This window comes from Rhodnius prolixus, unplaced genomic scaffold, assembly GCF_049639745.1.
Source record: "Rhodnius prolixus isolate KJV_2025 unplaced genomic scaffold, Rpr scaffold_8, whole genome shotgun sequence".
Taxonomy (NCBI): Eukaryota; Metazoa; Arthropoda; class Insecta; order Hemiptera; family Reduviidae; genus Rhodnius; species Rhodnius prolixus.
In genome coordinates this window covers 9,948,352-9,963,793 of record NW_027411593.1, presented here as the reverse complement: position 1 = coordinate 9,963,793, position 15,442 = coordinate 9,948,352, and the positions used below count along the sequence as shown (strand labels likewise).

Sequence of the window (15,442 nt, the reverse complement as noted above, 5' to 3'; positions counted from 1 at the left end):
CGTTCATAGGACTAGAAGGTGTTAAACATAGTTCCTTACATTCTTTTCTTTCTCCTTCCCCATCCCTGCTCCATGCCATCAAATCGGTCTGGTAGTAAACAGGGGCCTGGATATAACAGAATGCTAAGAAATAGCAAACTTTTTTATTGCGACGTTTTGTACTCTATATTTAGTTTAAGCTACATTGAGCTTTGTGAAGGATCTCAATTTTAAATATATCGCCGCAGTTTATCACGATAAGCTAAATCTTCTTGATTAGATATACGTGATGAGCTAAATCTTCTTGATTAGATATAAAGAATATGGAGTTTTATTCAATAATGGGTGAAAGACCTGGCATCTTCTAATTCTCGACTCCCTCCAGAAAATGCTCTCGTATCCGTTTTAACCGATTCCCGAATGTTTTCATTCCAGAAAATCCTCTTTTAATCAGCCTTACCCACTTCTTAAATATCAAATTAGATATCTGACGTCTCCGGCTATCCGGGTTGTATAAGATGTATGGTAAGTCCATCAGCACACCCGAACATTGACGGCATAAAGTCAATAGATCATCCTCTCTTACAACTCATCATTTACCCAATGTCAGATTTACTTATTCATCAGATGTGCTTAACAAAATTGTGAGCTGTCACAAAGAATATATACGTGGATAACATCTGTGAACAGAGGTCAACTGTCATCGTCTTTTAGAGAGGGACGCCTCCCCAACGTCAAAGATTAAAGATTACTCAAGATAAAGGTGATACTATAGATTACTCAAGATAAAGATGATACTATAGAACACAGAGAAATCACATTTTAGACGAGAAAAATCAACTTCTGAAATAATTTTTCCTGAAAAATAATTCAAATAAAAGAGAAATATTTACCTAACCAATTGTTTCGAAAATTTTGAAGTTCCTGGAATCAAGGGGGAAAAAACTCGAATTCAGTGCACTGCATGCACTCACTTCAAGGCCACATACTCACTTATTAAACAGACTGAGACATTACACGAATATATCTTTGGGTTGCCATCTCTATGTCTCTATGTTCCGGCAAAAGAAAGTAAATCTTGAAAAATGCTAGGTTCTTCCAAATAGCGGCGGAGGAACAGCTTTAGCCTTTCAAAAACCTATGGTTATGAATTCTAAAAACTGCAATCATAAATGAACACTTCGAGAAGGTACTACATAGTATGCAGCGCTGGACGATCGGCGATTAAAAGTGTATTGAGTTAGCTGCTACCGTGGGTACATTAAAACCAACTCAAATCAGCTCATTTAAACGTCAAGAATAGAGTAAATATTAGGAAAGTTTAGTGCAAGATAGGCTTCTGCATTTTTTTAACTGCTAAATAACAAAAAATAATTTTGACACGAAAATTATGCAACGTTGTTTTGCACCATTTAATAAAAATCCGACTGTTATGCGCAGATATTTTTGTTTTACAACGAAACCAACGCAAAGCAGAAACGAAACAGGAATCAAAGCAATGGTTGGCAGCCAATTGATCAAGAGAACTCGACTTTGAAATCGGAAAGGTCATGACCTCAGTTTTCTGGTATACAAAATGAAGTTTTTTGACGTGAATACGTCTTTAAATTTGAATCATACAAGTATGGTGGCAATCCAAAAAATCTAATGATAACAAAATCGGGGGATACAGTTTGGCATTGTAGTTTCGAATCTATCGTCTACATCCAAAATTAAATTAGACCACTGGCTAGCTAAAGGATCAAAGAATTCATTACGATAAGCGAGGACTGTGACACATCGCGCGCAGTGGAGGGGGAAGCGCATCCATTATGAGATAATTTTCTGCGTATCGAGATTTGCAATTAGTATAACTTTAGTCTCGGAAAAGCTACGATGTTCGTTTAAGTTTTAATTGTCAGCTGTCGTCAAAATCTATCGATTGTATATAAAACATTAGTGTAAAATAGTGACAGTGAATAAAATAAAGGTGTTAGAATAAAAAAATATCAAAAATATATAATGTCGGCCTTTACGCGTCGAAAAGCCAAAACCAAATACAGTGATCGTATACGGTTGGAAAGGGCTTCTCAAGAACAATCGAATGGTAAAAGTCGCAAAGCCGGTGGAGTCGCCATATATCGCAACATCAATAGCTTCACTGATTGTAATAGAGTTAACATTGACATTTCGGAAATTTATTTGGAAATGAAAGACGCAAAAGCTGGTGATGTCTGTCTAGTAAACGAAAAAGGCCAATGGCATCTTCAAATTCGTACTCGGGTGTGTGTACATCCATCCGGGCACAGCGTTAGCAGAAATTAAACTCTTTATGTTACGATCGTTGTTACGAGCCTTTTGGACTGACTGAATGACAGAATTTTGAAGAGGTTTGAATTGTATGTGGGAGAAATAAAGCACAATTTAAGGGCAGTGAAGTGAGTGCCCTTTCACTCACTCAAAAATGTATTTTTTTTTTTTTTTGAACAATAATTCCAAGTTAAATGGGACAAGCAGTTGACTAAAATTATGTCTTTGCAAAATGGATTCTCTGAAAAACGGTTCCATCGATTTTTCCAGCTACTTAAGTTGAAACCTTTCCGGAGAAAATGATTTTGGAAAAGCTTTCTTTTTTAAGAATGTAATAAATGAAGTAAGCAAAAGGTATGTTAGTGGTTCATCCAGGTTCGTTTTTCTTTTTCGTTCATTAAAGAAAAAAATTAAAATTCCCTCTGAGAATGCTGCAACTGTTAAGCACAAAACAATGAAGAGACATCATTAAAATAAAGTCGTAACACTTGAACGTTTTACATTAATGATTTTTATATTTATCTCAGCGGTTGCCATGGTAATGATGTACATAAGACCTAGCAGTTTCCATTTTTTTTTTTCGTTTATGATGCTTTAAGTTGTGTTTACGTTGACTTCATCGCTAAATTAGATTTTGAACGCCCATCCCCACATAACTTTAGACAGAATTCCTGTCCTGGCTATCCTCATTAAAGCAGAGTTTATTACCTCTTTTTTTATACAGGATGTACACGGAGGAGTGGTCGAAACTTCGGGAGGCGATTCTGGGCATCATTTGCAACAAAAAAATCTATATAAACTATGGCTCGATTCTGCTCCGTTTTATAGATATTTTTAATTTTATTACTACTTTTCAATAAGCTCATTAGAAAGAATGTTAAATTACCTTTTAAATAAGCTAATTTATTTTTCAAAATAATAATATCAAGTTCCAAACATAAGAAATAGCAATCTTCTAATTTTTTCCAAAATTACTTGGACTTTATATTTTTTTCAAAAATATTATATAAGTTTAAAACGTGCACTACTCACGGAAAAACATCTACATACAATCCACCTTTCGAAAGATGTACCATGAATAGTGGTTATTTTAAAAATTGAGGCAGAAATTTCTCATTAATTGCAGAAAATAGGGGTCAAAACAGCGTCGGCATTACGAAAGGAATTCGCCTACCATAAGAACATAATTGATCAGAGACATCAAATCCAGTAACATTTTTTGCAAACGTGTCATTTAATAATTAATAAGGATTATGTACGGATTTAAAAAAAATCAAATCAAATCAAAAATATTGACTAAAATATTAGTTCTAACAGGTTTCGGATTTTCAACCATTCTCACAGGTTGCTTCATCATCAGCTTAGTGTAGAGAATTTAAGATCCAATTAGAAAACTTCTTAAGAAACTATACTTTTTAACAAACTATTCAGCTCAGTGAATACTATCGAATCATCAAGTGTAAGACAATTGAACTTTGTTACTGTAAGTTAAATTTTCTAAACCAAACTGATGATTGAATCTACCTTCGATGAAAGAAATCGACTAGAATCGAAGGAAAATAAAACGAGCTAAGGCGAATATAATCGCAAAACTTTAGCCGATATTTAAAAAAAATAGTGAAGCGGTTCGAACATTGTGAGGTGATTGGAAGAGTGAAGAGGCGAAAGATTGAAGAGAATGTCTAAATCGATCCAATTGATTTGAAGACAGTGGACCTGTCTGCGAAGAGATTACCTGAAAATACTCTTTTCAGAAAATTTGATTTCAAAAGATTGAAATTGTTGCGTCACAGTAATGTGCTGTTTCAGTTTATTGGTACATATTTTCTGAAAATGTCGTTTTTTTTCCAGTTTTTGCTAACTTATTGCTCAAAATCTATTATATCTGGGTTGTTATAAAAAATTGCAGTTATAAAGGAGGGCTTGCTCTATATTATAAAGAAAATTTGGGAATTCTATCTTTTATAGAAAAAGAGAAACAAATTGTCAAAGTTGAGTGTTTTTCAACGTTACTCTTTTTCGTGCACTTTTTGACGATCAACCCTACCGGACAGTTTTAATAAGTGAGTAAAATGTTAAACGGAAATTCCGATAGAAATATTATCAAAAATCTCCTAAAGAACAACGTTTTCGAGTCCACTCTTATCGACTTATCATCACTACCACTTCGATTTGAAACTGTTTCTCAAAGAATATTTGATTTTAGATTAGGACTTCCCGGCAGAACCTTCATCCTTCCTTTAACAGTATAATTTTAATTGAACAATGTGATTAGGTTCGCAGGGCTGGATAATAGCATTCAATTTATTGTATCCACAAGGCAGCATCCTTGGTCCCATCCTTTACACCGTATACACTGCTGATATTCCTACCCACCCAAACACCTTAATCACTACTTATGCTGACGATACTGCCATCCTCTCTACCCACTCAGAACCATCCGAAACCTCCAAGTTCCTTCAAGAGCACCTCAACCTAATTGAAAGCTGGTGCACCCATTGGCGCATAAAAATTAATGAAAACAAGAGCGTTCAAGTAACTTTCACGCTCAGGCGTCAAACGTGCCCCAGTGTTTTCATACTCAACAATCCCATCCTTACCTCGAACGTAGTACGCTATCTGGGTTTCTACTTGGACAGTAGACTCACGTGGAATCCACACACGAGACTCAAACGATTACAACTAAACCAAAGGTACGGACAACTAAGACGCATGATGGGACCTAAAGCTAAACTAACCACACCTAACAAACTAACTCTCTACGTTACTTAAACCCATCTGGACTCAACTAAACCTTGCAATATCTCCCGCATCTAATCCTTCCAATCAAAAGTCCTCCGCCGTATTGTAAATGCTCCCTATTATGTCACTAACCTCATCCTTCACAAAGACCTAAATATTCCTTTTGTCACTGAAACAATCCATTCACGATTCCTCAACTTCCACAAAAGCCTATCCTGGCGATCCCAATCCAACAGCTCAAACTCTTTCCTCATCAACCCATCCTGATAATCCCCCACGACGTCTAAAACGACGTTGGCCTCGTGATCTAACCTAGACCTTTCCACAACTAGAATTCCCGAGAGTGTCAGCACTGGCTGATTTCTCTCTTCCTGCGTCCTTACGGTTGCGGTGTGCGTCGTCTTTGCCGGGCAGATTTCGCATCCTATACTGTCACTTGTACTATTAAAACAATTTGCCTGGTGTATATTTATTTTTATACAGGTAGCAAATAAATGAATTTAAAAAAAAAAAATTATTGTATCCCTGATCGTTTTCAGATTTTCTTCCATCATTAGGAATAGATTAATTAGTATTGTGTAAAGATTTCTACTTCACTTACGAGGGTCGTTTGAAAAGTCCGTGCAAAGTCAGAGAGACAGCACCACTGGCGCGTATCGAGGTTATGTTTAGTTAGTAGCATCTCTTGGAAGAACACACACCAAGTTTCAGCCAGATCGGTCTATTTCTTAGTGTTTGGCATTCGTTTGAATCGAGGAAGTCGAGTGATTTTCAAAAAATGGACGAAAAAGAATTTCGTGTGTTGATTAAACACTACTTTATGAAAGGCAAAACGCCTCAGGAGACTAAAGAGAAGCTTGATAAACGTTATGGTGACTCTGCACCTTCGATTAGAACAGTTTATAAGTGGTTTCAAAATTTTCAGAGTGGCCATATGGGCACAAGTGACGCTGAACGTTCTGGACGCCCTGTTGAGGTTACTACTCCAGAAATCATTGATAAAATCCATGATATGGTGATGGATGACAGAAGAGTGAAGGTGCGTGAGATTGCTAGTGCTGTGGGCATCTCGAATGAACGGGTACACAATATTTTGCATCAACATTTGGACATGACAAAGCTATCCGCAAGATGGGTGCCGCGATTGCTCACGCTTGACCAAAAACAAAATCGTGTGAAGTGTTGCAAGGACGGTTTGCAGCTGTTCCAGAAGAATCCGCAGGACTTTAAGCGTCGTTTCGTCACTGTGGATGAAACATGGATCACTACACTCCTGAGACCAAAGAACAATCTAAACAATTGGTTACCAAGGGGGAATCTGCGCCAAAAAAAGGGCGAAGACCGTTCCTTCGGCCGGAAAGATTATGGCGACTGTCTTTTGGGATTCGCAAGGAATAATCCTCATCGACCATCTGGAAAAGGGTAAAACTATTACAGTTGCATATTATTCATCGTTATTGGACCGTTTGAAAACCGAGCTGCAAGAAAAACGCACACGATTGGCCCACAAAAAAAGTCGCTTTTCCATCACGACAACGCACCAGCTCACACCTCAGCAGTTGTGGTCGCAAAATTAATGGAAATAGGGTTCCAACTCGTTTCACAACCCCCCCCTATTCTCCAGACTTGGCTCCCTCGGACTACTATTTGTTCCCCAATATGAAGAAATGGCTGGCGGGAAAAAGATTTTATTTAAACGAGGAGGTGATTGCAGAAACGAATGGCTATTTTTCAGACTTGGACAAATTTTATTATTCGGAAGGGATCAACAAACTAGAGCAGCGTTGGACAAAGTGTATAAGCCTAAAAGGAGACCATGTTGAAAAATAAAAAAGGTTTACCCCCAAAAATTAAGTAGGTTTTATTTTTGCACGGACTTTTCAAACGACCCTCGTATGTTTCCAAGTCGAAATCTTTACAAAATAATAATTAATCTATATCTGCTGATGGATGACAGTACGAAACAGGTCAGGAATACAATAAAAATGCATGCTACGACTGGATCAAGTCAAAGGTATAATTTTGATGTAGTGAAAAGAGGATGAAATCAATTATTTTTGGAAATAAAATATTTATTTAAATTGATTGCGGTTAAGAAGGGAGTCGATTGGTTTAATTAATGTGATTGTTTATTTAATTTTTAATTTATTTTTTTTGCTAAATAAGAGGCATCATATTTCTCATTGTTCGTTATTTACAATTTTTTTTTTTCAATTTTATCAGTTTATTTTTATTATTTGTTATAAATTTAAATTGAAAATTTATTTTCAGGAATGAAAAGTGATTAAAAAGGTGGAATCTTTATTTTTATTTCGTTAACAGTGTTAATGAAATTGGAAAGAAAGTTGTGTATACAGTTGAAAGTCCCCCTTTATGAAATGTCAAGTAAGTAGCAAATGATATTTTTTTTTAATTAATTTTTCTGTTGCTAACTTTTGGGCTTTTAAGTTCAACTTTGTTAAATTTAATTTTAACAATAAATAAATGCCATTTATTTTGATTAGCATTTTTTTTTAATTAAAAACCAAAATACTATAAAAGCGGCCCCCAGGTGGCTTTCAGAACTAAAGCTAAAAAACGGATCACAGTCCGAGCTATTTTAAAGCAGCTTATAGTATTATATTATAGACAACTCTGATGACTTAGCTGCTAGAGTTTTAGTGGTTGTGTTTGTTTACAGTAATAATTGAAGGGGTCTTTTTAAAAAGTGGTTACTACAGTTAAGGAACATCAATTAAGTCTTTAAAATAAGACTGATCTGGAAAACCTAGACCACAAATGATTGATTACCATAGAATTGTCCCATCCAAAATAGATTGTACTTTCAAAAATGTCCTTCACAATAGAGTGGAAATAGAGACCTGCAAAGCTAATATGCATTGTGGTACTGGGTTCGATTCCTGGTCTTGGCCTTAGATTTTATTTATTGGTTAAATGAGAAATAGTAAAGTACGTTTGCTAGTCGCCTCCGTCCACGACACCTAGTAAATGGTAGTTGGACGTTAAGCCCCGCCTGAAAAAATAGGCGATTACTTTACTACTTTACTTTACTTAGAGTGGAAATAGACTTCACATAGAATTAAGGAGGCTATAAAATGATCATTTTTGAAGGGGGGGGGGAAACGTATTGTTGTGACTTACTACGAAGCTTGCATTTTCCGTTAAAAGAAATTTAAACTCAGACAGATACATTCATAAAGTATAAAACGGACAGACAAAATATTAGAAATACGTTTGTATACAAAATAGCCGGTAAATTGCGAGTGAAATCTTCTAAATTAACCTGATTTAAACTTAGAATTAGTTGTCGATAAGACTAATATATTTGCTCAGTGTAATGTTAGTCTATTTATAGACTAAGATCAATAAGATGCACACGCTGGTTAGATAATGTTATATTTCTTTCCGTAATTATCGGGTGTGCTAGAAAATTTCTGGATGAAATAAAAAAAGGTACCAGATAATGGTTTTTATTATTGGTTTCCCTTACGTGAAAAGTTTTTGTTTTTAACTCGTTAGAAAAAATAAAATTACAAAAAGGCTGAGCGTATGAATTGCCTTTTAACAATTTATTTTGTTAAATTTAAATCCTTGTAGCATTCGCGTAAAAGTAAAACTTTTATTTGCAACATTCTTCTGGTATTCAAAAATGGATTAAAGCTAAACAAAAGGTGCGGACAACTAAGACGCATGATCGGACCTAATTCTCTAAACTAAAGGCCCTTAAAAAATTAACCCACTACAAGACTTATACTTAAATCCATCTGGACTTACGGATCAGAGAGCTGTAGGGCTCAACTAAACCCTCCAATAATCTCTCGCATCCAATCCTTCCAATCAAAAGTCCTCCGCCATGCTCCCTATATGTCCGTAACATCATCCTTCACAAAGACCTTTTGTCACTGAAACAATCCATTCCTACAAAAGCCCCTATCCTGCTATCCCAATTTAACAGCTAGAACTCTTTTTTCCTCTTCCTGATAATCTCACCACGACGTCTAAAATGACTTTGGCCTCGTGATCTCCTATCCTAGATCAATTCTATTCGCTGAAAACTTTCCGAGAGTGTCAGCACTGGTTGATTTCTCTTTTTCTGTTTACGGTTCGCGTAAATACAGGGAGCAGTTGATAACATCCTGGGTAACCTGACTTGCGAGCCGGAGGAGACACCTTTGAAGGCACAGTACATGCTGCACAAGTTGCGTAAAGTGCATTATTTGATATATTAAGGAATAAGTTTGATCCTTTAAATGAAAGATATTGATCACTTAAATATGTGGCAGGAGGTTTCCATTTTTTTTTGGTAATTAAACGCATCTATCCAAAAATTACCAAGTAATTATTAAACCTTCTTGTTTGTAACAGATGTAAAATTAATTTTTAACCATTTTGTGTATGCTTGAGAACATCTAAAGCTCTTAACATTTGATTTTTCTTAGAAAAATCACTTGGAAAACGACTTATTTCCCGATATTAAGGAATATACTAGCTTTACTGCCTTGGCAATATTTTCAGTAGAAAGGGGATGAAAAAATACATAAAAATGACCTATCGCGTGCTCTTCTTTCTCTTTGATAACAAGTTAAAATATTGAAATATGTTTAATAAATATCAGATTTCGAAATGGCCTAGCACCTTTAATTTTGAAGATATCGAATTGTGGTTTCCGGTTTCTTTCATAACTTTTTATACTCTTTAAAACCGTGTATATAAAAATGGGGGTCAACAGCAAACCCTCACTTTTGGTCGCGCGTCAGCCTCGTATACGGGTAGGAATCTAAAATCAAGTCACATATTCTGAAACTAGAGGTGACGGGCAACAAATTTTTCCTCTTACCATTTTTTGCTCAGATAACCGTTTAAGCATGAAATGCATTTGAGCCGTCTTAAAATGAACACGCTGTAGATTTTTTTAAAAAAGAAAAAAAATGCTCATTTTGTAACGGGATTTGGTAGGCTTTCCCCAGAAGAACCCATTTACTGTATAATGTTCAGTCCTGAGCCTCCTCGGATATTGTAAAGGAGGGATTTGAATTTGTAGCTAGCATTTTAAATTTAAAGAAAATTTTCCGGACCGGAAGTACTACCGAGTTGGGGATTCTATTTTTTTTAATTTTTGGGAAAACCTTTTATTGGGAACAATTCATTGTAGGGGAGCTCTAAGGTCGGATAAAGATCCTCTAAAGTGGTTTATTTTGATGTTATTGTGATGGTCTATAATGTAGGTTATGTTAGTAATAATTAAATATGTTCCAAAAATTTGGAATTTGCAAAAAGTTTATAACTTATAACCATGAAAGTACTTGTACGAGTAAGTCGTGCGAGTGGTTCATACCATATTTTGTTTTTAGATAAGGTTTAATATTTTTTACTTTTCTCTAATCAAGTGGGCAGATTTTTCAATCATACTTAACGAGTAGAGGGAAACATTTTGATGCTTTGTAATTCATTACGTTAGCCCTAATGTCGAAGTGACGTGGGCAGACATTACATGATTCTATTCTTGAAATCATATCATGCAATATTATCATTACACATATACTTCATTCCATCATGCTAGTAAATTTTTTGATGCTATAATTATTGCTTTTCCTTTTCTTAATGTTGCTATATAAGATGAAATGCTGAGATCGGGTCACTTTTTTTCAAAATTCGATTCTTACCGGTAGTATAAGTTTTGAGAAAAACAAAAATATATCACCAAATGGTGGATATGCGTGTGTACGAACAAACAAACAAAAATGGAAGCACAATGTGATGTCACGTTTAGATACCATTATCGCATATAGTCACGAAACTTTATGTCAAAGTCTGCCAATTGGAATTAAGATTTAATTGAATGGTTTTTTCCGTGTCGCCTTATTTTTATTTTTTTTATTTTTACTTGCTCTTACTCCCTTAGAGGATGTTGTGCAATCACAACTGACTTAATTCGCGGCATTAAGTCGTGTAAATATCCCTTTTGTCACTGAAACAATCCATTCACGGATTCCTTTAATTTACACAGAAGCCTATCCCCGCTATGTAAGCTCTAGATTATTATTTTTTTTTTAATTCTAGAACTGAAGAATTCCTAATTTTGTTATATCAATTGCTTTCCTATGGAAATATCTAAATATTATCCTCCTCAATTGGGCAAATTACTAAAAGAACCTGGGTCTCTTTTAAACTATCCGTCTCTCTACTTATCCTTATCTTCCATCGTCTTATACCGATACTCCTTCACATCATCTATTCACCATTTTTCTTGATTCCATGCAGTTTGAGCCTAGAAAATCCTTCTCGGCCTCTGGAATTTATACAGAAATCCCAATGACCAACCTTGTTTATTTTATTTTAACCACAAATCGTGGTTCCCTTCAGCCATCGCGAGTAAATGCCTTCTTCCAAGTGACAAGATCCTCTGTCAGACCATATCCCGCCATCATCTCCTTCACCTGGTCCCTCCACCCACTTTAGGGTCTTCCTCTCTTCCTCCGGCCATCCACCTCGCTGTCCATCACCACCTTAGACAATCTCTCTGGACCCATCCTCCTTACATGTCCATACCCAAGCCTCTCTATTCTCCAGGACGTTTCTCTCCACTCCCATCCTTTCCCTGATATCCACATTCCTCACTTTGCAGCGCCTCGAACATCCAGCAGATCTCCTCCAAAAATCAATTTCTACTGCTAGGACTCTCTCGCGCTGTCTTCTGTTCAAGATCCATGTTTCTGCGGCGTACAATAGGATACTTTGTAGAATCGATGTAAAGATTAGCCTCTTGGTTCTGGGTAGCTAATTTCCGCATCCCTCGTTTATAAGTTTTATATTTTCTTAAGCCCTCTCTTCCTTGCCCACATCCTCAGCATATTTTCATTTTCTTTTAAACCAAACTTTTACAATATTAACTATAATTCTAAATGTGAAATATATATCGGTTGAGCGACAGTTTCTCTTTACTGAATTAATTTTGTTTTTTGTTTTAAATTTCATGACATAATTCGCGGAAGACGTGTAATAGTACGTCCTAGATTACTTTTTTTATTCTAGAACTGAAGAATTCCTAATTTTGTTATATCAATTGCTTCCCAGTGAAGCTTAGACCACTCCTCTCCCGTTGAGAACCATGAGAAATAGGCAGGTTTCCTGCTCTACCCCTGTTATGTCATAGTGGAAACTTCACTTTTTGCCATAAGAACTTACTGTAGTGATTTTCCTCGATTAGTTTTTCCGGTACTACTTCCATCAATACCCCCATGGCTTTTCTATACCTATGGCAAGTGAGTAGTACTATTTTTTTCCCACTCGTTCACAATTTTGTCCTTGACATTCCCCTAGGAGAGGCCTTGGTGATATTGATTAATATCTAATATGGAAACCGTAACAACTACTTATTGTGTTCGTAATTACCTTCATACTTGGATAATTATCGTAAAAATTTTCACTAATTACCTTGTATTCGACATTTCCACATTCATTACAAGAAATCTCTTTTTTTTTCTTTTATAATTTGAAGTAATAGCAATGTTCTTTTATCTTGAATTTATGGAATTTCTTTAAAAATTTTGCCAATAATTGTTTGCTATTTAGCGCTATTTCTGGTAGAGCAGTGGTTATTGCTTTTAGTTACCATTTATCTTGAATGTTATTTTAATAGCTGATAGGTTCTTTTATCACTTAATTGCACCTAATAGCTCAGATAACTAACTATTCCTTTATGCGATTACGATTAGCCATTTTGAACCGTACATTTTAGATACGATATTGTGTTGTCGAGTATACGTGCTGGCCATTCACATTTCACGAACGCTTTTTATTGTAACTTAACATGAAAATAATGTTTTTTATATCTGCCCGTAAATGAAATTACTTTTTGCAATTTTTTATATTATTTATTATTATTTAAATATTCCAGTTAACATCAAGAGAGAGAGTGGGCTAGCCTGCTTTCTTTTATTGATCTGTTCAGATGTTCGTCCATAATTAGGTTGTTTTATAACTATTCTAGTGAATTAGAGCAATCAATATTTTTGTGTGTGGGTACTAAATACGAGGGTCGTTTGAAAAGTCCGTGCAAAGTCAGAGAGATAGCACCACTGGCGCGTATCGAGGTTATGTTTAGTTAGTAGCATCTCTTGGAAGAACACATACCAAGTTTCAGCCAGATCGGTCTATTTCTTTGTGTTTGGCATTCGTTTGAATCGAGGAAGTCGAGTGATTTTCAAAAAATGGACGAAAAAGAATTTCGTGTGTTGATTAAACACTACTTTATTTATGAAAGGCAAAACGCCTGAGGAGACTAAAGAGAAGCTTGATAAACATTATGGTGACTCTGCACCTTCGATTAGAACAGTTTATAAGTGGTTTCAAAATTTTCGGAGTGGCCATTTGGGCAAAAAGTGACGCTGAACGTTCTGGACGCCCTGTTGAGGTTACTATTCCAGAAATCATTGATAAAATCCATGATATCATATGGTGATGGATGACAGAAGAGTGAAGGTGCGTGAGATTGCTAGTGCTGTGGGCATCTCGAATGAACGGGTACATAATATTTTGCATCAACATTTGGACATGACAAAGCTATCCGCAAGATGGGTGCCGCGATTGCTCACGCTTGACCAAAAACGAAATCGTGTGAAGTGTTGCAAGGACGGTTTGCAGCTGTTCCAGAAGAATCCGCAGGACATTAAGCGTCGTTTCGTCACTGTGGATGAAACATGGATACAACACTACACTCCTGAGACCAATGAACAATCTAAACAATGGGTTACAAAGGGGGAATCTGCGCCAAAAAAGGCAAAGACCGTTCCTTCGGCCGGAAAGATTATGGCGACTGTCTTTTGGGATTCGCAAGGAATAATCCTCATCGACTATCTGGAAAAGGGTAAAACTATTACAGGTGCATATTATTCATCGTTATTTGACCGTTTGAAAACCGAGCTGCAAGTAAAACGCCCACAATTGGCCCACAAAAAAGTCCTTTTCCATCACGACAACGCACCAGCTCACACCTCAGCAGTTGTGGTCGCAAAATTAATGGAAATAGGGTTCCAACTCGTTTCACATCCCCCCTATTCTCCAAACTTGGCTCCCTCGGACTACTATTTGTTCCCCAATATGAAGAAATGTCTGGCGGGAAAAAGATTTTATTCAAACGAGGAGGTGATTGCAGAAACGAATGGCTATTTTTCAGACTTGGACAAATCCTATTATTCGGAAGGGATCAACAAACTAGAGCAGCGTTGTACGGAGTGTATAAGCCTAAAAGGAGACTATGTTGAAAAATAAAAAAGGTTTACCCCAAAAAATTAAGTAGTTTTTATTTTTGCACGGACTTTTCAAACGACCCTCGTACTATGTAGTATAAGTTGTTCTAAGTTGGATAAATGTTTAAAGTAGAACAATCAAGTCAGTTTCGCTGCAAAATTAAAAAAACAAAAATATTCACGTAGATGGTTGGTAAATTGGAAGATAATAATTTCATACATCGTAGCATGGATGTTGTTTTTATTTAAAATTTCCAAACTGTTTCGGATTTTCATCCATCATTAGGAGGTGTTTCGTCAGCCAGGCCAAGAGAATTTTGTCGACCATTTATTTCTGTTACAGTGTTGCTGCAATAGCTTTTCCTTTAAAGGACTACTACTACTTCTCCCTGGTCATCACAACCCATGAAGGGCCTGGACCTCAGCCACAACAGCTTTCCACCGTTCACGGTCCCTCGCAGCCGTTCTCCAACCGTGCAGGGCCGACCGCCACAATATCTTCCTCCACGTTCCTCAGCCATCTCAGCCTTGGGTCTGCGTCGGGGCCTACTCCCCCCAGGATGCTCATTTAAAGCTCTTTTTGGAGCCCTTATATCCTCTATTCGGTGAATGTGTGCCCCAACCTGCTTTTATGGTAGACACAATATCAGGCTCACCAAACAGTTCAGCCACTTCTTGGTTCGTTCTAAGATTCTGAAGCCTTCCTCTGTCCTCACAGGTCCAAATATTCTCCTTAATTTTCTCCTTTCCCACCTGCGTATCCTTTGCTCATCTGCTCGGGTCAAAACCCATGTTTCTGAGCCATAGGTGACAATTGGCCTCAGCACAGTCTTAAAAAGCCTTATTTTTGCTGCTCTTTAAACATTTTTACTTCTAAACACCGTTTGAAGAGCCCTTAAGCAACTATTTCCAGCAGCCATTAGTCCAGCAATATCTTCTGTTACATCGTTTTTAGAGGTTAACCCAAATATTTGAAATTCCTTACTCCTTCAAAGGTACATTCCCCCACCCGTAGGTTCTGAAATATCCTTCTCTTTCTTGTCACAACCAAATATTTGGTTTTCTGGCAGTTAACCTCCAATCCAAACTCTTAGGCCTCTGCTTCCATTTCCAAGAAAATCGCCTTTAGCTCTGCTTGAGATCTTGCCAATAAAGCCACATCATCAGCATAGGCTAACACCTGT

The 15,442-nt window shown here is 36.6% G+C and overlaps 1 protein-coding gene across 8 annotated transcripts in view; it reads left to right on the top strand.

The window, feature by feature from the left end:
* Nucleotides 1-15,442, top strand: part of Reph (Regulator of eph expression) — a 206,271-nt gene that overhangs the window by 39,884 nt on the left and 150,945 nt on the right. For 6 of the 8 annotated variants that reach the window (XR_012456343.1, XR_012456342.1, XM_074121660.1 and 3 more), the window contains one exon: nucleotides 7,282-7,395. The exons of the other annotated variants lie outside the window; for them this stretch is intronic. Coding sequence is in view for 4 of the 6 variants with exons in the window: in XM_074121660.1 (XP_073977761.1) it covers nucleotides 7,338-7,395 (58 nt within the window). In the remaining 2 variants the exon portion in view is untranslated. The remainder of the gene's footprint in view (nucleotides 1-7,281; nucleotides 7,396-15,442) is intronic. 8 annotated transcript variants of the gene reach the window in all.